The 19,889-nt window shown below is 53.1% G+C and overlaps 9 protein-coding genes across 9 annotated transcripts; 3 read left to right on the top strand and 6 right to left on the bottom strand.

The window, feature by feature from the left end:
- Window positions 1-67: 67 nt before the first annotated feature.
- NECHADRAFT_106105 (uncharacterized protein) lies at window positions 68-463 on the top strand (the record flags this gene model as incomplete). The annotated part of the gene is made up of 2 exons (XM_003047883.1): window positions 68-172; window positions 227-463. The coding sequence occupies 2 exons, from the start codon at window positions 68-70 to the stop codon at window positions 461-463; spliced, it is 342 nt and encodes a 113-aa protein (XP_003047929.1).
- Window positions 464-707: 244 nt separating this feature from the next.
- Window positions 708-1,728, bottom strand: NECHADRAFT_39863 (uncharacterized protein; the record flags this gene model as incomplete). Its single annotated transcript, XM_003048056.1, has 3 exons — window positions 708-1,231; window positions 1,281-1,520; window positions 1,575-1,728. 3 exons carry the CDS (start codon window positions 1,726-1,728, stop codon window positions 708-710), a joined length of 918 nt encoding a protein of 305 aa, XP_003048102.1.
- A 316-nt stretch (window positions 1,729-2,044) lies between these two features.
- CPC2102 (condensin complex component SMC4) lies at window positions 2,045-6,598 on the top strand (the record flags this gene model as incomplete). Its single annotated transcript, XM_003047884.2, has 4 exons — window positions 2,045-2,911; window positions 2,959-6,270; window positions 6,396-6,530; window positions 6,563-6,598. 4 exons carry the CDS (start codon window positions 2,045-2,047, stop codon window positions 6,596-6,598), a joined length of 4,350 nt encoding a protein of 1,449 aa, XP_003047930.1.
- Window positions 6,599-7,812: 1,214 nt separating this feature from the next.
- NECHADRAFT_79916 (uncharacterized protein) lies at window positions 7,813-10,862 on the bottom strand (the record flags this gene model as incomplete). The annotated part of the gene is made up of 7 exons (XM_003048057.1): window positions 7,813-9,176; window positions 9,226-9,490; window positions 9,536-9,863; window positions 10,022-10,087; window positions 10,121-10,251; window positions 10,340-10,662; window positions 10,817-10,862. The coding sequence occupies 7 exons, from the start codon at window positions 10,860-10,862 to the stop codon at window positions 7,813-7,815; spliced, it is 2,523 nt and encodes an 840-aa protein (XP_003048103.1).
- Window positions 10,863-11,250: 388 nt separating this feature from the next.
- Window positions 11,251-11,797, bottom strand: NECHADRAFT_40390 (40S ribosomal protein S26; the record flags this gene model as incomplete). Its single annotated transcript, XM_003048058.1, has 3 exons — window positions 11,251-11,350; window positions 11,509-11,611; window positions 11,665-11,797. Coding segments are annotated over 3 exons (336 nt in total), but the record flags the coding sequence as incomplete, so codon positions are not given.
- A 500-nt stretch (window positions 11,798-12,297) lies between these two features.
- Window positions 12,298-13,229, top strand: NECHADRAFT_68927 (ubiquitin-40S ribosomal protein S31 fusion protein). Its single transcript, XM_003047885.1, has 3 exons — window positions 12,298-12,355; window positions 12,577-12,960; window positions 13,011-13,229. The coding sequence occupies exons 2-3, from the start codon at window positions 12,586-12,588 to the stop codon at window positions 13,095-13,097; spliced, it is 462 nt and encodes a 153-aa protein (XP_003047931.1). The 5' UTR covers window positions 12,298-12,355; window positions 12,577-12,585; the 3' UTR covers window positions 13,098-13,229.
- Window positions 13,230-13,673: 444 nt separating this feature from the next.
- NECHADRAFT_68933 (uncharacterized protein) lies at window positions 13,674-15,797 on the bottom strand (the record flags this gene model as incomplete). The annotated part of the gene is made up of 3 exons (XM_003048059.1): window positions 13,674-14,395; window positions 14,447-15,575; window positions 15,628-15,797. 3 exons carry the CDS (start codon window positions 15,795-15,797, stop codon window positions 14,147-14,149), a joined length of 1,548 nt encoding a protein of 515 aa, XP_003048105.1. The 3' UTR covers window positions 13,674-14,146.
- Window positions 15,798-16,271: 474 nt separating this feature from the next.
- NECHADRAFT_79920 (uncharacterized protein) lies at window positions 16,272-17,026 on the bottom strand (the record flags this gene model as incomplete). Its single annotated transcript, XM_003048060.1, has 2 exons — window positions 16,272-16,911; window positions 16,959-17,026. The coding sequence occupies 2 exons, from the start codon at window positions 17,024-17,026 to the stop codon at window positions 16,272-16,274; spliced, it is 708 nt and encodes a 235-aa protein (XP_003048106.1).
- A 943-nt stretch (window positions 17,027-17,969) lies between these two features.
- NECHADRAFT_68934 (glycoside hydrolase family 18) lies at window positions 17,970-19,603 on the bottom strand. The gene is made up of 3 exons (XM_003048061.1): window positions 19,344-19,603; window positions 19,192-19,293; window positions 17,970-19,128 (listed from the first exon to the last, which is right to left on the bottom strand). Exons 1-3 carry the CDS (start codon window positions 19,391-19,393, stop codon window positions 18,081-18,083), a joined length of 1,200 nt encoding a protein of 399 aa, XP_003048107.1. The 5' UTR covers window positions 19,394-19,603; the 3' UTR covers window positions 17,970-18,080.
- Window positions 19,604-19,889: the final 286 nt, after the last annotated feature.

Below are 19,889 nucleotides of genomic sequence, written 5' to 3' on the forward strand. Positions count from 1 at the left end.
CAGACATTCTCTTCATTCAAGAAGTCAAGCCTTTTATCTGCATCGAAAAAGCCCAAGACTGATCGAGATGCTGTCAACTTTCCTCCTCCTGCTCCTGGCCACCACAAGCCTGGCTATGCCTCAGCCAACTGCTCAGCCAACTCCTCAACCAACGCCTGAGCTGTTGAAGCGGGTAAGTTGCATGGCCACTCGTGCCATGCTCCTCTAACTAACGACACTGTTGTAGAACGCGACTACCAACTCCACAAGACATGATTGCTTGCGAAATTGCACATCGCAGTGCGGCCATGGTGGTGTTTGTGATTTGGTGTGCTCCATCCTCAAATGCCCCCCGAACATGAAACGAGCGGACCTTTCGGGCGAATTCGAGGAGGTGGCCAGAAGGTCAGAAGAGGAGAAGGAAGAGGAAGAGGAGGATGGATTTGAAGACGTTGAAGTGGTCGAGACAGGTCATGTAAACTGATGCCGTGTGGAGGCAGAATTCTTATACCCCCGGTGCAAACATTTCGAAATGCCATTAGGAACGAGGCAAACGAAGCAATGATATGTAAATAATGGATCTCAAATTTTCTGTAATAACCGTTAGCCGGCCAAAGGGGGCGACGCAGCTAACCCAAATCAACGCCGACGCTATGCCCAACCATCTCCCAACTTTCGAGAGAATCCAAAGAAACAAAAGAGCTGGAATCCGAGGCAGCAGAACGACTCTACTCTGCATGTCCACTGATTCCTCCCTTGATGCCTTCAAGAATGCCAGACCAGTGTCCGCCTTGTCGAATCTTAGACACGTCAGAGAACTGATCACAGGCGATCTTTCGAATGAGAAGAGTATCCTTGGCCTTCTTATGTGTCTTTCCATCACCCCTGAGCAGATACTCTTCGAACCATGCCTCTTCGGCGGTGTCGAAGGGGAGGAACGCAAGCTCGGCGGCCCGGTCTGCGTAGTCTTCGCCCTGGTAGTCCAAAACAGCGCCAACAAGCTTTCGGAACAGAAGCTCACGGGTGTGAGGAGGATGTGTTCGAGAGTAGAAGAGCGCTTCAGAAACGTTTGTTTGCGCCATGGCATCAAAGAGCAACTCGAGAGCGGCCGAGGTCTTCAGGATAGGCTGCACCGCGTAGAAGTAAGAGAGTGCGATACCGAAGTCGCTATCGGAGGCGCGGCGGACGAGGACGGTGATGATGTCGTCGGCAAAGTCTGGGATGAGCGAAGGATGCGAGATGTATTCAAGGGCTCGCTAATGACAGGTCAGTGGATTGTAAGCATGACTGTGTAAGGGGACCTACCGAGAACTCGTGTCTGTCAAGATACCACAGGCCCTTCATGAAGATTTCATATTTCTTGGGCATTCCAGATGCTTCTACAAAGGCCTCCGAGACGCTCTCATGTTCCGAAGTTTGGTCAAAGTCGAGGAGGATGTAGTAGAAGATGGAGTATTTGTGATGCATAGACATGTTGGCTTCGCAGATTTGTTGGTGCAATTGCTTCAGCGCATTGTCGGTTTTGGGAGGGTAGATCTTAGCTGTGAAGAAGAAATCAGCTAATGCGACGGTATTGCATCCATGTTAGAGCCTACCCTTGGTGATCCCCACGGCCCTCAAAACACGGTCGATGAAGAGTGCGCTATCGAAGCTTTTGCGGCAAGCCTCGATGTCGGATTGGGCCTTGCGATCGTATGGGTTCGTCGCCTCAGAGGAGAAAACATGGTGGATATTAGCGTAGTCGAACATTTTGTTGGATTTGAGAGTAACTCTGGAAACCTTGAGGAGCTTGAAGAGCTTGAAGATCCATCGCGAAACGGTCAAAGCAGAGCTCAGAGCTGTCGCGCTTTCACGTGACCTAACTGACGCCAGGGCACCCCGCGCCGGCAAGCGCCTTCAGGGGATTGTTTACAAACTGCGGGACTGATTGGGACATTTCCAAACAAACGCGGGGCGCAACCACTTTATTATCATCTCAACCCAACACCCTTGAGCACCGCCCTGCCATTTGCGCTGCATGAGCAATACATCGTTTTTCGACTAGATACCCCTACTAACACTCACAATGTCGGGCGCATCCCCGACAAGACCGACCCGGCGGGCCACCAGACGCACCGCAATCATCGACTCTGACGATGAGGATGACCTCGTCTCCAACCGCTCCAAGATTCAAGAGGAGGAAGAGGACTATGAGCCAGAGCCGCAAAAAAGTCCTCGACGACAAACACGAGGTGGACGCAAGTCGTCAACTCCTGCTGCCGCACCCAAAGCACGAGGCCGTCCCCGCAAGAGTGCCGCCTCCACCGCCTCGATCGAGCCCAGCGAGGTGTTTGATGCCGACTCGACGATCAAGCCTGAACCAGAGTCTGCGAAGAAGCCTGCGCCCCGGAAGCGCAAGAGCGCATCCACGAGAAGCTCGATCGGATCCATCCCCGACCTTCCTCCTCCCACACCGCAAGCCGGCTCCCCAGAGACCTCGAGGATAGAAGCGTCCCAGGCGGACACTTCAACATCCAGTGTGAATACTACGACCGTCGATGATACCCAGGCTACCATCAAGCCTATCAAGCCCATGGACACCATTATGGAAAAGCCCATGGACATTGTACTCAAGTCACGGACTGTGACTATACCCATGGTGGAGGACACAACACCCAAGGCCCGGATTGTTTTGACGCACCTCATCTTGAACAACTTCAAGAGTTATGCCGGTAGACAAGAAGTCGGTCCCTTCCATGCGTCCTTCTCTTCCGTCGTTGGCCCCAACGGTTCTGGCAAGTCCAACGTTATCGACTCGCTTCTCTTCGTCTTTGGTTTCCGAGCCAGCAAGATGCGACAAGGCAAGATTTCAGCCCTTATTCACAACTCTGCTCAGCACCCCAACTTGGAGTACTGCGAGGTTGCCGTTCACTTCCAGGAGGTCATGGATCAGGTATGTAGTATTGCTTCCAAGTGTCTTGCCATCACTAACGTGATCAGCCTGGTGGTGGCCACGAGATTATTCCTGATTCCGAACTCATTATCTCACGAAAAGCGTTCCGAAACAACTCGAGCAAATACTACATCAACGGCAAGGAATCCAACTTTACCACAGTCACCACTCTTCTCAAAGACCGAGGCGTCGATCTAGACCACAAGCGATTCCTAATTCTTCAGGGTGAAGTCGAGTCGATTGCTCAGATGAAGCCCAAGGCTGCAAACGAGCATGATGACGGCCTCCTCGAGTACCTCGAAGACATTATCGGAACCTCCAAGTACAAGACACCAATCGAAGAATCCGCTGCCGAAGTCGAGACCCTAAACGACGTTTGCATGGAGAAGAGTGGTCGAGTTCAGCACGTCGAGAAGGAAAAGAACAGCCTCGAGGACAAGAAGGATAAGGCAATTGCCTACATCCGGGATGAAAACGACCTGGCCATGAAGCAGTCTGCGCTTTACCAGCTCTTCCTTCACAAGTGCAGCGAAAATGTTGCCGTGACTCAGGAAGCCATCAGCCAGATGCAAGCTCAGCTCGACGCCGAGCTTGAGAAGCACCACGGCAGTGAGCAGATCATCAAGAGCCTCGAAAGTGCGCACACCAAGGGTGCTAAGGAGTTTGAGGCCCAAGAGAAGCAAACCCAGGCTCTCGTCAAAGAGATGTCCAAGTTTGAGCAAGAGCGCGTCAAGTTCGACGAAAAGCGAAAGTTCTTGGAGGACAAGCGCAAGAAGCTTGAGAAGACCCTCGCCAACGCTGAAACAACATCTGCTGAAGCCGACGAGACCATTGAGTCATGCGGAGAGGAAATTGAAATCCGAACTCAGGCGATCGGCGAGCTTGAGGAACAAATTCAAACCGCTGAAGCTGAACTCGCCAAGATCCGTGACAGCTTGAAGGGCAAGACTCAAGCTTTCTCTGACCAAATCGCCGCCCTCCAAAAGTCTCTGGAGCCTTGGATGGAAAAGATCAACCAGAAGCAGTCGGGAATTGCTGTCGCAGAGAGTGAGCTCAGCATTCTCCAGGAGAAGGCCAATGCTGGTGCTGTCGCTTTGGAAGAGCTTGAGGCCAAGATTGTCTCGATTGAGGAGAACAAGGCCGCCAAGAAGAAGGAGCTTAAGTCTTGCCAAGCGGAAAAGGCCGAGCTTATGAAGGAGGCCGCCAAGATGGAGTCTGAGTTGCAGGTCCTTTCCCAACAGGAGCCCAAGATTCGCTCCAAGATCTCCAACGCGCGCCAAAAGGCCGACGAAGCTCGTTCAAGCTTGTCTAACACGCAGGCTCGAGGCAACGTCCTCTCTGCGCTAATGCGTATGAAGGAGTCTGGCCGTATTGACGGCTTCCATGGACGCCTAGGTAACCTTGGTACCATTGATCAAAAGTATGATGTCGCCATCTCAACAGCCTGTGGTGCCCTTGACAACTTTGTCACCGAGACTGTCGAGGCTGGTCAGCAGTGTATCGAGTATCTCCGAAAGAACAACGTTGGACGGGGCAACTTCATCTGCTTGGACAAGCTGAGAGTTCGAGACCTGTCACCTATTCAAACCCCTGAGAACGCCCCTCGTCTGTTTGATCTTGTCCAAGCCAAGGAGGACAAGTTCCGGCCCGCCTTCTACCACGCCATGCAAGACACCCTCGTCGCTACAGACCTCGCCCAGGCGAACAGAATCGCATATGGCGCAAAGCGATGGCGTGTCGTCACTCTTGACGGAGAACTCATCGACAAGTCTGGTACTATGTCGGGTGGTGGTACAACTGTCAAGAGAGGCCTCATGTCTTCTAAGCTCGTCTCAGATGTGAGCAATGACCAGGTCGCCAAGCTTGAGAGTGATCGCGATGGATGGGAGGCCAAGTTCCAGGAGTTCCAAGAATACCAGCGAGAATGTGAGACTCGCCTCCGAGAGCTGAACGAGCAGATCCCTCAGCTCGACACCAAGATGCAGAAGCTCAACCTTGAAATCGAGAGCGCCGAAAGGAACATCGCCGACCTTCAGCGACGCATCAAGGAGGTCAGCAAGGAGCACCAGCCCTCGGCCACTGACAACAGCCGCATTGCGGCTCTGCAGAAGGAGATCGCCAAGCTCAACAAGGAGGTCGAGAGACTTCACGATGAGACCTCCAGCGTGGAAGAGGAGATCAAGGCTCTGCAGGACAAGATCATGGAGGTGGGAGGTGAGAAGCTTCGCGCGCAGCGAACCAAGGTTGATGCCATCAAGGAGGAGATTTCATCCAACAATGAGGAAATTTCCAACGCCGAGGTTCGCAAGGTTAAGGCTGAGAAGCAAAAGATCAAGCTCGAAAAGGACCAAGCAAAGTCCACCAAAGAACTCGAGGCAGCCGCCCGTGACCTGGAGAAGCTTGAGAACGACATCAACAACCAGGGCGAGATTGCTGAGCAGCTTCAGGCCCAAGTTGAGGAGTCTGAGCAGGGCCTAGCCGCCAAGAAGAAGGAGCTCAAGTCACTTAAGAAAGAGTTGGATGAGAAGACGGATGAACTCAATGAGACAAGGGCGGTTGAGATTGAGATGCGCAACAAGCTAGAGGAGAACCAGAAGGTTCTTATTGAGAACCAAAGACGACTCCGCCATTGGGACGACAAGCTGTCCAAGCTTGTCCTTCAGAACATCGACGACCTCATTGGCGGTTCTTCAAGCCAGTCCAGGTCTCGGCCGAAGGTCAAGCCGCAACCGAGCGACGATGAAGACGTGGATATGGATGACGCTCCTCAGGAAGACGAGGAAGGCGAAGAGGAAGAGGAGGAAGATGAGGAGGAGCACAACGGCCAACCTAGCGAGCTTCCCCGGTATACTCCCGACGAGCTTGCTGACATGCGGGAGGAGACACTCAAGGGCGAGATTGCTGCTCTAGAAGAAAAGACACAGAACGTCAATGTCGACCTAAGCGTCCTTTCGGAATACCGAAGACGTGTGGAAGAGCATGCGGCTCGTTCTTCGGACCTGCAGTCTGCCATTGCACAGCGGGATGTGGCCAAGAAGCGGTGCGACGATCTTCGGCGCCTGCGGCTGGAAGGTTTCATGGAAGGTTTCAGTGCCATCTCCCTCAGGCTGAAGGAGATGTATCAGATGATTACAATGGGAGGAAACGCGGAGCTGGAGCTGGTGGACAGCCTGGACCCCTTCAGCGAGGGCATCTTGTTCAGTGTGATGCCGCCCAAGAAGAGCTGGAAGAACATCAGCAACCTTTCCGGTGGAGAGAAGACGCTGAGCAGTTTGGCGTTGGTGTTTGCCCTGCACCACTACAAGCCAACACCACTGTATGTCATGGACGAGATCGATGCTGCGTTGGATTTCAGAAACGTGAGTGCCACCCTGCCCCTGAGACACTCGGCTGCGAATCGGCCATTGAAGCTTACGCTCGCGTGGGCATGCCATATCGCTTCCATACTCTCTCGTATTTCAATAACCGCTAACACAATCTCCAGGTCTCGATCGTTGCCAATTACATCAAGGAGCGTACCAAGAACGCCCAGTTCATTGTCATTTCGCTGCGCAACAACATGTTTGAGCTTGCGGCGCGGCTGGTCGGAGTGTACAAGGTCAATCATATGACCAAGAGTGTGACGATTGAGAACAAGGACTTTATCGTGAGACCCCAAGGACAACAGCAACGAGCCCAGGGGATTAATCCGACAACGACATTACCGTTCAGGTGATGAGTTGTCTGATGGTGTTTGGTAGGGAGTTGTGTCATGATGATAATGTGGGTAATGAATGACTACAGGATGGGGGCTAGATTATGATATTTGACGATATTTGCTTTGACAGACCAACGAGCGTTATGACGATGGTGATACCGTGTTCTCATGTCGAGTACAATGATACTCATTTCTTCTCAATTGGGATTTAATTATGTTCAGCTTATCTAGGGCCTTGGCCTCGACTTGTCAGTGTCCTCGAGTTGCCTCGTCTCATCAACTCGTACCACGCTCGCGTCCCACGATCCAGGAACCGGCTTTTGTGCCACCAACTCTCGCCATGGACCAAGACTCGACTGAGCTCTGCAACCTGGGACATTAAGGACTCAAGCCACTCGCCGAGTCCCAAGCGACCCTTCCCGTGCCTCGTGGTCACGACGCAGATAGCCGTTCACGTCTGCCGCGAACCGTCGATCTGGCAGGCGCACACGCAGTGGCACGCGGGTGACAGCTGCAGGAGATGGCCAATCTGCGGAGGGGGACACCTACAAGTGCCGAGGTCGAGACCAGCTGCGAGATGTCGTGGTGTCTCGGCAGATTCTCTTCCATGTCTCGCAGGTCAAGTCGAGTTCGGCGTCTTGAAAAGGATGGCTGCGTTATCAGGGGGGCGAAAATGACGGGCGGCCTCGTACTGAAGATTCAGGAGGTGTTCGTGATGGTTAGGTACGTTCTATAAGTAACCTCGAATCAGTCTTGGAAGAGCAACACCACACTCTTCACACACGACCATCTCCCAACACGCTCGTTTCTCCTCACTGTTCATCATGTGGAGGCTACTTCCCATCACCTTCCTCCGCTTGGCTTCCGCATTTCCTACCAACTGGAACGGCACGACTACATGTCCTCAAGATGCCCTCTACACGTCGCTCATTGGCGATGGCGGCGAGTTTTGCTCAAGTGTTCTTGAAGGGAGTCATTGCGGGACGGGGTATAGCACGCCTCCGGAGTATATGAGATATAACCAGACGCAGATATCATCCTATGTGAGTGTTCTTGTTGTTGATGTCGGGAGATGTGTTAATGTGAAGTAGTGCGAGTGTATCCTGACGGACTCGGGTGCTGTCACGACATCGGCAAACTCTTCTAGGGAGACGACGGGAGATATCACGGTTACAACCGCGGACTCGGCTTCTCAGACTGGAAGTCAGAGTGTTTCAGAGACACAGTCTGAGATTGGAAGGCCAGGAGGGCCATCGGATTCGACGTTGATGACAACGACGGAAGGGCCAATGTCGACGCCTACGGGCTCTTCGAATGGGACTGATTCAGCTTCGTCATCTCTTGGGGAAGCGACCGGAAACGGGACCTCAGCTGCAACATCCAACGAGTCGCAATCAGTGGCAACTGGTTCCCGGAACGCGACGACTGGATCTGCCTTGTCCTCTTCTGGTGGCAATCCCTCGGGTTCAACCTGGACGACAACGACGGGAACACCAACTCCTGGTTCCTGGAACCAGACTCGATCTGCTGTGTCCTCCGAAGAAGCTTCAGGCCAAGTCGCCTCAAACTCGACCTCAATGACGACGACTGGTACACCAGGGCCGATGACATCTGGCTCTTGGAACAATACTCTATTGCCTTGGTCATCGTCTGGGGAACCAGCAAGCCAAAGCCCATCTAACACTAAACCTGATAACTCAAGGCCAACCACGAGTGTTTCTTGGAACTCAACTTGGCCCGCGTTGCCATCTTCTGGGGAGACGGCAGGAGGGAGTCCCTGGAATACTCCAACCGGCGGATTGACTCCAACGGCGAGTGGCACTTGGAACGAAACACGATCAGCTTCGTCGTCAATCAACCGTCCTTGGACAAGGCCAGCACCAAGTAACAGCACTCGTAGCTCTGCTACCAGAGCCACCGCCACAGGAGGTTCGTGGAATACCACCGACTCTGGAACTCCAATGCCGACGACCCAAGGAACCATCTCGTCAGTCTCACAGGCTGTGAACAAGACATGGAGCACCTGGCCACTCTCACCAACCACGGATGTCACGTCAGATCTCAACGAGCCTGGAATGACGCGTTCCTGGTCAACCCGGTCAACCTGGAACACCACCACCAGCGGCTCGCTACCTTGGCCCGTTCCTGGAACGCCAACTTCGGGGAGCGGAGGAGGAGGTGTGTCACTTCCTACCGTTGCACCCACTTCGACGTTTATGGGCTGGAACTCGAGCGTGAGCTTGCCGACTATTAGCTGGAACGCAAGTATAAGCCTGCCAACCATCAACTCGAGTATAAGCCTTCCGACTGTCAGCTGGCCGTCAGGAACTCTCCCATTCCCGAGTCTCCCGTTTCCTACCCCTCCATTCCCCATTCCTCCTCTGCCTACACTCTCCAACTTCATACCAAGCCAGACTCCAAGCAGCAGTGTTGCACCTAGTGGAGATACCACGTCCTCTCCCTCGGGGACCATCGACTCTGTCACAGCTCCCACAAGTCCCACGCCTACATCAGCCCCATCCGGCAGCTTTAACGAGACTGTATCTCGCTGGGGCAACGCCACGACGACTGGCGTGTCCGAGTTTCCAGCTGTTCACTATACGCACGTCACACGTACCGCGGCTCTCTCGCAGGAGACGTGCCATACTCTGGGGCCGGATCCCGAGGGCGATGCGACGAGACGTGCGTTGCTCTATAACTCGAGACTTCGGGAGGAGAATGTCTCTATTCCGATACCGTATATCGAGTCTGTCGAGTTTGAGAGTGAAGGACTGAATCCGCTGTACCTCACTGTTCGCGATGAGCAGGGAGGAACATACTTGGTCGATATCTCCCGTCGAGGGCAGCTCTCTGTCTTTGATCCTTCCGGGAACTCGATGTCGCTGGATGCCGTGGGTATTCACTTCTCGGGGCCTAACTGCACGTACCATATCACGATCGAGATCAAGGGCATGTACGAGCAGATTGCCGACCTTGCCGGCGTACAGTGCGCTGCCATCAAGCGAAAGAGGCTCATGGAAGACATGGACTTTAAACAGGTTCTGTATCTGGAGGATCAGTGCGGTAATCCAGTCGACAAGTCTCTCAAACAGTATCCCCAGCTTCTCGTTGGGGGTACCGTCTGTGCAGACATTGATGTCGACGAAGAAATTGGAAGATGGGAGTTTGACTGCGCATTCCCTGGTTCCGAATCTGGGTTCTTGAGGTGTCAGCAAGCAATCAAGGAAGATGTCCTCGACGTTATCACGGTAGATCCTTTTGGAGGTTCATGCCAAGATCTCTCAACGGTAGTCACCACGCTTGACGCAACCGCCCAGGATATTCTCGACCCAGATGTCCTCCGCAAAGACCTGGGGAACGAGGGCCTCACCGACAGGCAAGTCCAAGAAGCAGACGGCGCCGTCGTGGCGTACACCAAGCTCTGGACTGCTCTGCGCGCCTTTTTCTCCAAACAGTTGACATTCTCCTCGTACGGAGCACTGGAGACGTATGTCAACGTGTACAACACCTACCGCAGCTTCGAGACAGACATTTGCCAGTCTCTCCACGTAGACGAGATCCCCTTTGACCTCAGCCTCATCGCCGGCGCGACACGAATCCCATCGATAACAAGCCTCAGCTGGGCACCCACAAGAACGCGCCCCTACAACATCACAATCCAAGACCCCTCCCGAATAGCCTGCTGCCCCGGAGGCAGAGTCGCCGAAACAAAAGACGACACATGCGCATACCCAAGAGAAGCCATCATCGAAGGAACAGGCTGCATCTGCGGCAAGAACTCTGAAGGTCTTGGCGTCGCGTTTGAATGGACAGAGTGTGGAAACTTTGTAGCAAGCTGTGAAGCAGATGGAGATTGCGATGACGGGTTCATGTGTTTGACGGGGAGCTGCTGTGGAGGTGGTGTTTGTGTTGATTCGTTTGCTTGTTCGCAGAATGGGACTGAGTTGGTCAAGTTTGATGGTGTGATTTAGGGTAGATGAAGGTTTCTTGAGATTTATGGATATACGACGTTGTCGGATAGTTGGGAGTGTAATTGAATGAATTGATCCTTTTACTTTTCAAAGACAATGTTCTTGAAATTAGCTATGATTGAAAATTTGCGCTGGTTTGCGTGGATTGGCATGTTGTGGTTGATATTTGAGGGCATCACGGGTTTCCAATTCAATATTCTACACAAGAACAAGACCCAAAAATGCAACACCACATACACCCTGAAGCATCCCCTTGTTTAATCACATTGACGAGTAATGGCATTTTGACCTGGAATAAAATTCTACAGCACCTCACATATCACTGCTTGTTTCTACGAGGCGCCTCTCTCGACATCCATCGTACGGATAACATAAACAGTTCGAGCAGAGAAGTGTGATGAATGGATACACACTACCTAAGGTTACAACAGCGGTGCAATTGCGTCTTCATCCGACGCGTATCAAACATTGTCACAATTCATCACAAATACAGTCACAGCAAATTCCAGCGAACAAAAAATGTTGTCAAGTGGACATGATTTGGCGTCCGATTGTATTTTGGAATCCGTTCAAAGATTCATAATCCCAAGTCATCATCCCATGCGTTTTGAATGCATTTTTGTCATAAAACCAGACACACCGGTGAAGAGTCCCAACCCGTTTCAACACATTTAAACCTTAGGGGTAGTAGGGACGATCTTCTTGCCGTCCTTGTTGTAGCGGACACGAGGGGGAGGGGCACGGTTGCGGCGGCCGACGCGAGATCGGACACTGTGAATTTTGTCAGCATTTCGACTGAACATACCTAGGGGGGAACTGTTTCTTTCGAAAACAGTGGGAGGGAGTGTTCCAAAAGTACGACCAAGGCTCATCTGAAGCACATACGCAACCAAGGCGCAGTTGTCACACTCCCGGGAAGGACAACGTACCGGACAATCTTGCCGTGGATGGCGCAAGAGACGCAGTACTGCAGCTTCAGGTACATCTTGGGTACGGTGTACTCCGCGAAGACGGAGGCATCCGAGATGTCACCTATTGTAATTGTAAGCGCTTGTCAAAAGCTGATCGAGAGGAGAGAAACGTACGAATAGCAGCAGACTCAACCATGTTGCGGATGGTGAACCGCTTGATGGCCTTGTCCTTGGGGGTGCATCGCGAGCAGTTGCTGCATCGGATGGGCTTGACGTGGCCGCGGCCCTTCTTGTTTCGGCCGCTGGAGGGTTGTTAGCGATCGTGTTCAGTATGTGAGGGAGCCGAAGCTGTCAATCGTCGTCGTCGCGAGCGTGCTCAAGAATCTCGTCGAGAGGCATCGTCGGCGGCGGTGGTGATTGTGACTGGCAGACGGTGGAAGGAGTCGTACTTGTTCTTTCTCTTCTTGACCATTTTGACGGTTGCTGCTGGGGGTTAATACTCAGGTCCACGCGAGGAAAGGAAAGAAAAGAAGAAGAAGGACTCACTGAAATGTGCGTTATCAAAAGGCGTTGGAGTTCTGTGGTAGAGTCCACTTTTGGGTTGGCTCGTAGGGCAAAGGGGAATTTTGTCGTGGTGGAGGGGGGGCCCACTTCACACACACACACACACGCGCGAGGGGCAATATTTTGCGGGCAAGGGCTACGCTCAGGCGGAAACCCTAGATCATGTGACCCCACTTCTCCTCCACCCCCGTCTCCCATGAATTTCTGAGCCGGCGCCGCCACCACCACGAGAGAGATCTTCTTCAACCCATCCCGCACCATCTGAGGATTGCTTAGGAAGGCAATAATTCTTATTGTCGAGGTACGTCTGAAAGATGCTGCAAACACCCTTTTCCATGATGAGGGCTTCATTACCTCTCACATGAGAATCTTCATTCTCGTCGTTGTTCAATTTTTCCCCTCCTCGCGAACCGATCGCATATTTCTCGTGTGCCCTCGAGTCCGCGGGAGGAACGAACATTGTCGCGACTCGCCATCACCACAACACCTTCAACACCAAGACCTGAATTCTAACAGTCTTAGCTAGGCAAGATGCAGATCTTCGTCAAGACCCTTACGGGGAAGACCATCACCCTTGAGGTGGAGTCTTCCGACACCATCGACAACGTCAAGTCCAAGATCCAGGACAAGGAGGGCATTCCCCCCGACCAGCAGCGACTTATCTTTGCTGGCAAGCAGCTCGAGGATGGCCGCACCCTGAGCGACTACAACATCCAGAAGGAGAGCACCCTCCACCTGGTCCTCCGCCTGCGTGGTGGTGCCAAGAAGCGCAAGAAGAAGGTCTACACCACCCCCAAGAAGATCAAGCACAAGCGCAAGAAGACCAAGTTGGCTGTGCTCAAGTACTACAAGGTCGACTCTGATGGCAAGATCGAGCGACTTCGACGCGAGTGCCCCAGCGACACTGTGAGTCCTCTCCTCTCTCCATCTGACGGACATCTACTGACAGTAAGAAGTGCGGCGCTGGTGTCTTCATGGCTGCCATGCAGGACCGTCAGTACTGTGGTCGTTGCCACCTGACCTACGTCTTCGACAAGCAATAAATGCATGACCAAGGGATTTGAATTGGGATTGATGACGGAACGGATTGGGTGCCAAAAATGGGCGTTGAAGGCTGTAGCATAGAGCACATCCAGTTTCTGAGATAATGCATGCTTGATTGAGACGACAACAACACATGATGATTCCCCCTACTTGAGTTGCCGTGCTCCGTGAAGATGCTGCCATCAAGATACGATACTACTGGAGGTGATGAGGTACTACCATCAAGATCTGGAACGACTGCGACTGGAACGAGATGCATCCGCCGCTTGCAGTCCATCCTTCGTGTGACAGCATTTGGATATCGACATGCACGAAATACTGCAGGTCCCATCAAGGCCAAGCCCAATCCGTCGTGTGAATCGCAAATAATTTCGTAGCCTCGCGTAAAATAATTGTGCTCAGCCTCGAAAAATTTCATTTCGCCAGAGCCTTGCTTGCCCTGGTGGGGGGCTCCTTCACCACACCTTGAGTTTGCCTCACCGTGGTCCACCTCAAGGTCAGCTGAAGTCACGGGTCAGTCGATGGATGATGGATGCCATGCAGTTCACACATGCACAGAAGCATCACGATATACTGCATCTTCAGTGAACTGCGTGTTTTTGAAACAAAGGGTATGAGTTCTCCCTCGTAGTGAAAAACAGGTTTACATCAAGCCAAATGCCCTCAAAACGCCCAAAAGCCATATAAGCCAGATCCTACAAACTCCTCTCAAGAAAGTGCACAAGAACCCTGGGAGGCCGACCTCTCTCACGCTCGCCGCTTCTTTAATCCCTCGGGTCCGTCCGGGGTGTTGGCAATGTACAACTCTGGCGGGATTGAGGTGTCGAGGCCGGCAGCCATGACCACCTTCTTCGCCGAGCTTCGCAAAGATGAGCGTGTCGGCAGATGTTGGTTGACACCCTCCAGCACGTCTGTCGTGACTGAGGGCTCTCCATGACATCGTCTCCCATTGTCCTCGTTTTCAAAACGTTCGGCGGCCCCTGGAGCATGCTCATCCCTTGTGGAGGCGATGGCTTGCCCAGGGGGCTGTCAAGCGATCCGAGGAGCTTTACTCGTCATCGGCAACCTCCGACTTTCTCTTCTTCTTCTTCTTCTTCTTCTTCTCGCCGTCGACTTCCTTGGCGGCGGGGGCTTCCTCCTCATCTCTCTTGCGCTTCTTCTCCTTCTTCTCTTTCTTGTCCTTCTTTTCCTTCTTCTCCTTCTTGGACTTCTTAGCGGACTCGGGCTCAGGGACATCGGCCATCTCCTCGTCCTCAGCGGCATCGTCACCGTCGTCAATGAGGTCCATGACGGACTTCTGTTGATATAGTTAGCACTGTTCAATGTCGCAGACTACAATTCCACATACCATGACGTCGGAGTTCTTGGCGGGCTTCTTGCCAGTGGCATAGAACTCTAACCGATCCTCAACCTGCTGCTTAAGAGCCTCACCGAAGCGAGTGGAGGGCTCCTCAGAGAAGTTGTCGATACGGCTGGCCATACTGCACTTGTTGGCGAGGTATCGCGAAATGCGACCCTTGTTGCGCACACCGGCCTTGCCAATGAAGCTGCTGTGGTAGATGAGACCGTACTTGGGCGTGTTGCTCTTGCTCTTGAGGGCACGGAACAGGGCCTTCTCGGCACCGAGAATCTGCAGAGTAGAGGCAGGGTACTTGGAGAGGTTGGTCAGGGATCCGGCGTGCGAGATCAGGCGGGCGGCGACGGGAGTGCCAATCAGGGTCTGGAGGTTGGGGGCGACGTTGGACATCTTCTTCTCGAGGTACAGCGCAGTCGACTTGCGGTTCTCGGCCTGCTTGACGACAGCCTCGGCGAAGCCGTGGACAATCTCGAGGTCAGCGGGAGAGATGTCGAGACCCATGGACACCTTGGCGGCATCAATGATGGCCTGAGCCTTCTCACCATCCTCGCCAAGGAGCAGAGCAAGGTCGTGGAGCTTGTCGTCGTTGAGACTCTTCTTGTCACCAATGGCAAGGACAAGCTTGGCGTAGGTCAGGTTGTCAGAGACAATCTTGATGAGCTCGGGGAAGTGCCATCCGTACCACTCGCGGACGCGCATGAAGAACTGGTTGACACCCTTGTCCTGGAAGTCGATGGTCGCGCTAGCTTGGATGATGTGGTTGTCGTTGCGGGTGACGCTGAACTTGACCTTGGCGCGAGAGTAGGCGTGGCCCATACCCAGACCGGCCTTCTCAACATCGCCAGACTTGAGGCCACCGAGGAGCTTGTCGGCGTGCAGTCGGATACCGCGAATCACGTCTCCGACAATGTCAGAGGTGTCGGCAGTCTCGCACTCGATTCCGGGGAAGACGCCCTTGATCGCACCAGCGAGGTTCTTCTCGGAGACGCCCAGGACGACCTTGGTCTTCTTGCCGCTCGTTTGGGGGAGGTTGAGCTCGAGGACGGACTTGAGGTAGTCCGACACGATACCCTCGGAGACGAGGTTGATGTTCTCAAGAGCCTCGACGTGACCCCTGGGTCTATAGTTAGCATCGCGAGTCACGCTACACCACGGGCGCAAGGTGTAAATACCGGAAAGGGCTGAAATTGGCCAGCTTGACCATCTTGCCAAACTTGGCGAGGTCGTTGGCAGCAGCCTGGGTCTCCTTCAACTTCAACCCCACAGCATCCTGCTGATGCACCACCTTGAAGAGGGCATAGCCCACAGGGGATTCGTAGAGAGCGTAATCGATATGCGACATCTTGTCTTGGTCCCAGCCGGTGCCGCAATTGGAGGGGGGTTCCGCGTCTCGAAGGGTGTTGGTGATGGCTGGAGACTGAGTTTTCGCACTTTTTTCCCGTAGAAAATTTCTGGCAGCTCCAAGCTACGAGCACGGGCCACCGAGGCTGAATGTGGCTGGTGTGAGATCACGTGGCTACAGTGATCCACATGTGGCTCATCCTCCAGCCTGTTCGGCTCAGGTCGCTGCCAGTTGCGCTTCAGACATCGACTTAAATCCTGGGAGACTTTGGAATCTGATTTTCCTTGATTATGCTCAAGATTCAAGAATGGCCGATGACAAGATATTGCTGTATCGAATCTCTCATGTGGTATCATTTAATGTGCTACTCTGCCTTCCGCTTTGACTCCCCACTGAGTGCCTGTTGGCCAATCCCTCAGCTGAGTGCTCACAGCAATCGCAACGCCAAAATATGTATTTGGAACAGGTATCTCACTAAAACACAAGAAAAAAGGCCGTCAAGCTCGCCGAGAGCACAACCAATGCCGAAACACGCTCACCAAACCTCGGTGCAGCTCCCAGGAACGCCCACTCTTCACAACCCCCATGTCCGATGTTGTACGCTAAAGACTGATGGATCGCAAAGCTCTTGATGGAGTATGGAACCGTCCGACACTCACCGCCAATCTCAGTCTGGCAGCTGTTCTCGAACCAAGGCCACTTCTCATAAGGGTCATCACTTCCGGCCAGCATCTGCTCACAGTCTTCAAACGCGTAGATGTAAAACACCCATGGAGCGTCCTCGCCGGCTTTAATCTCTCCTGTCTGGTTGACCTGCTCGTACCAGACTCGGGAGTAGTTGGCTTTGGAGTCAAAGTTGTCTTGGTTGCGGAGGAGCCAGTGCACGCCATTGGGTTCGCGAAGATCATAGTCCGAGTCGTAGACTTTCCAGGTGGCATTCATGAAACCAGTGTTGTTGGATTGTGAGAAGATATCTGAGAGGTTGAAACATGTGTATGCGCTTGGTAGGTCGGATGTCGTAAGGACGAGACCCGTTGTCGTCTTGTTGGCATTGTCGGCTTGGCATGCGTCTTCTTCATTGTCAGCAAAGAATGCGACTGTGATGTTTCCGTTGCTTGGACATTGTTAGTATTAGAAAGCTAGCGGGATAGCTGTTCATACCCTATCACTTCCTGTGCAGAGACAGATAGTGAAAGAAGCGCAAGTAATGAGAGCGCTTGGAACTTCATGATGCTTGACAGGGTTCAGGTTGTATTTGAGCAGTTCAGAGTGTCTTTAGAGATAAAATGGACGAGCTGCGACAAATCAATGCCCAAAGGGTATGGGAATTGAGACAAAATCGCTTCATAAATACAGCTGCCTCCAAGGCGTATTGTGGTCTCCTAAGGCGAGACGGCTGTGGTTGTCGCGACGTCATGATCAGCAGCATGGCGATCCTACGATCAACCATCAGCCCGGCTTTGACAACGAAGGCATTCCTTCTCCGGAAGTGTGCCGCTGGGGACTCTTGACTTAAGCTTATTCGCTAGTTCCTGGCAAAAGCACATGTGCCGAGGAGGCGGCCGCCCGCGCTCCATTTCTCTTGATTTTGGTGTTGGTGGTGTTGATGGTGTTGGCACATGGATGAAGAAATAACGGCAGTCTGCAGAGCGCCTTCAACTCCCCTCAAGGTTATGGCTAGTACAATGAATAGAGATTAAAAACGATGGGAAAAATGTCCAAAGATTCTAAATCTTATTCATACTCCTTAGAGCAAGACATCACTTTTTCCCTCGCCCTTGTTTGGCTCTGTTCCTGGATCGTGGTATTACAACAGCTTTCTCTGTGAAACCGCCCGAAAGTTAGAAACCCTTGGTCATAAAATCAGATACTGATCAAGGGCTGTTCCAGCTGTCGACTCGGGGCCTCTTGTTGCCTGGAAATCGGGTGGATGATCATTCCATCCTGGGAGCTGTTGGTTCATCTTTGTAAGGATTGGAAACCTGATAGACATCCCGGGACTTTTGCGTCGGCCGCCTGGATCATACCCAATATCCATGCGCGCTTCGTTACGCCTAACCTAGCTTAAAGCGAGGTCTTGTGACGCCGATCAAGACTGTTTGCTGGTGAGCGGAATGCCTTGTCGGCCGCCAGTGTTAACGGTACTATTACGTAGGTATAAAGATGTGTTCTCGGATCGGTTTAAATTCATTGATGAGTACTTCATATGCTCATGTCCATTTGTGCTTCAATTTGGGTGCCCTATCCAGCTCTTCCACTCCGTCATTCCAAGCCAGTTTTCCCTTAGTTGTTCGGGAACCCGTTACGCAGGTTATCATACTTGGTAGCCGGATACTCGATGCAATTCTCCTGCCTCATCAACGCCTGCGGTCCTCCAAACGTATTAACCACAGTCTTGATCAAGCTCTGATCGCCCTCCTTGTCGCCGCTGCTCTCCCACCACATGGCACCTCCCAGCCGCCACTTCTTGATGTACTCGGCCTTTGCCCACGCCATCTGCGGTGTGTCGTACGTGACCATGATGCGGCGCTGAGGGTCGTAGCAGTAGCTCGCACCGGAGGCGTTGTCGTTGTGCTCTTGGGCGCCCGCGAGGGGTAGGTTCTTGTAGTCGTAGACTCCGCGCTCCCAGTTGCCCTCTCCGATGCCTTGGTAAGGGCGGCCGGGACCATCAGTGTTCTCGAAAGAGCGACCGTAGAGGGGCATGCCGATGACAATCTTTTGGGGGTTGACGCCGCTGCGGACGTAAAAGTCGAGGGCGGCTGAGGTCGAGAAGGGAGTGGATTGGGGATTGTCGCGCGACGGATACAGGTTGGCTTGGTGGCCGGCCGACGAGTCCCAGGAACCAGCATAGTCGTAGGCCATGAGGTTCCAGAAATCCAGGTATCGGTCCATGCCGCGGATGTCCAGCTTCTGGAAGTTCTGCGCGCCTGCGGGGCAAGCCACGGTGAGCTCAAAGTGGTGAGGTCGGCTCAAGGTCTGGGCATAGGCGTCCATGGCCTGGCGAACGGCAGCCAGCAGCTCGACATAATTTCTTGCCTCGTTTGCATCTTGGGGGTACTCCCAATCAATGTCGATACCGTCAAACCCAAGGGTCTTGAGCAAGTCGACACAGCTTCTGGCAAACGTGTCACGACCCTGCGGGGTGCTAGCGGGAGCCTTGAAGTTGCTGCTGTAGGTCCATCCACCGACTGAGAGGAGGATCTTGAGATTACGGTTGCGCCTCTTGAGGAGGTTGAGCTGCTTCATGCAACCATAAAGGTTGGTGCCGGAATCATTCCAAGAGTCGCCCTCCCAGTGAATGTCGGTGTCCGCCCAAGCGTCGGTGAGATGGCTGGAGCATCATCCAATGGTGAGCAAAGCGGATCTGGCGGGTAGGTATGGGGTTCAAGCTTACACCTCGCCCGTGTCGCTGCGGACATTGGCAAACGAGTAGAGAACGTGGGTGAGGTTCTCTACGGGAAGATCTTGGGGACGATGCTTCCGGGCGTAGATGGCCCTGGGATGACGTTAGTTGATGGGCATCTACGATCAAGGGTGGGTTCGTACCAGTTGACGTAGTAAGCTACGGTGCGGAAGCCTTCAGGACCGCCGCCCATTTTGGATGGAGTAAAGATGTCTAGGAAGGATGTATTGTGAAGAATCAATGCAGCAATGAGCGCAAAGACGGCGCTTATAAGTACGAACCAAGACCAGCTGCAAGTCTTGGGTCGTGAGCTGGGCTGCCTCTGCTGGGTATTCGTGGTGATGGTGGAGCGAAGCGGCACTTGAGGGGCACAATGTGGGGAATCACTTGAGATGAGTTGGTTGAAAGGGAGCGTCAATTGCTAGCAAGCAAGCAACCTCTTAGATATAAAGAAGGCGCCGAGGCATCCTTGCCTCTTACTCAGCTCAGCCGCCATGACCTTGATTGACCCAATGTTTGCATCCCGTCCAAGAAAGAGAGAAAAAAGGCGTCGTCATCTGGGGCGGTGATTGGGCTTGGGCTTTCTTGATGCCAGCAAGTGTGGCGGTGCCGACGTGGCGATGCAACTAACCTGGAGCCACACAGTCGTCTAACGCAAAATGGTCCTTAAATATCATGAATAAAATATG

The sequence above is a fragment of the Fusarium vanettenii genome (assembly GCF_000151355.1).
Source record: "Fusarium vanettenii 77-13-4 chromosome 5 genomic scaffold NECHAsca_12_chr5_2_0, whole genome shotgun sequence".
Classification (NCBI taxonomy): Eukaryota; Fungi; Ascomycota; class Sordariomycetes; order Hypocreales; family Nectriaceae; genus Fusarium; species Fusarium vanettenii.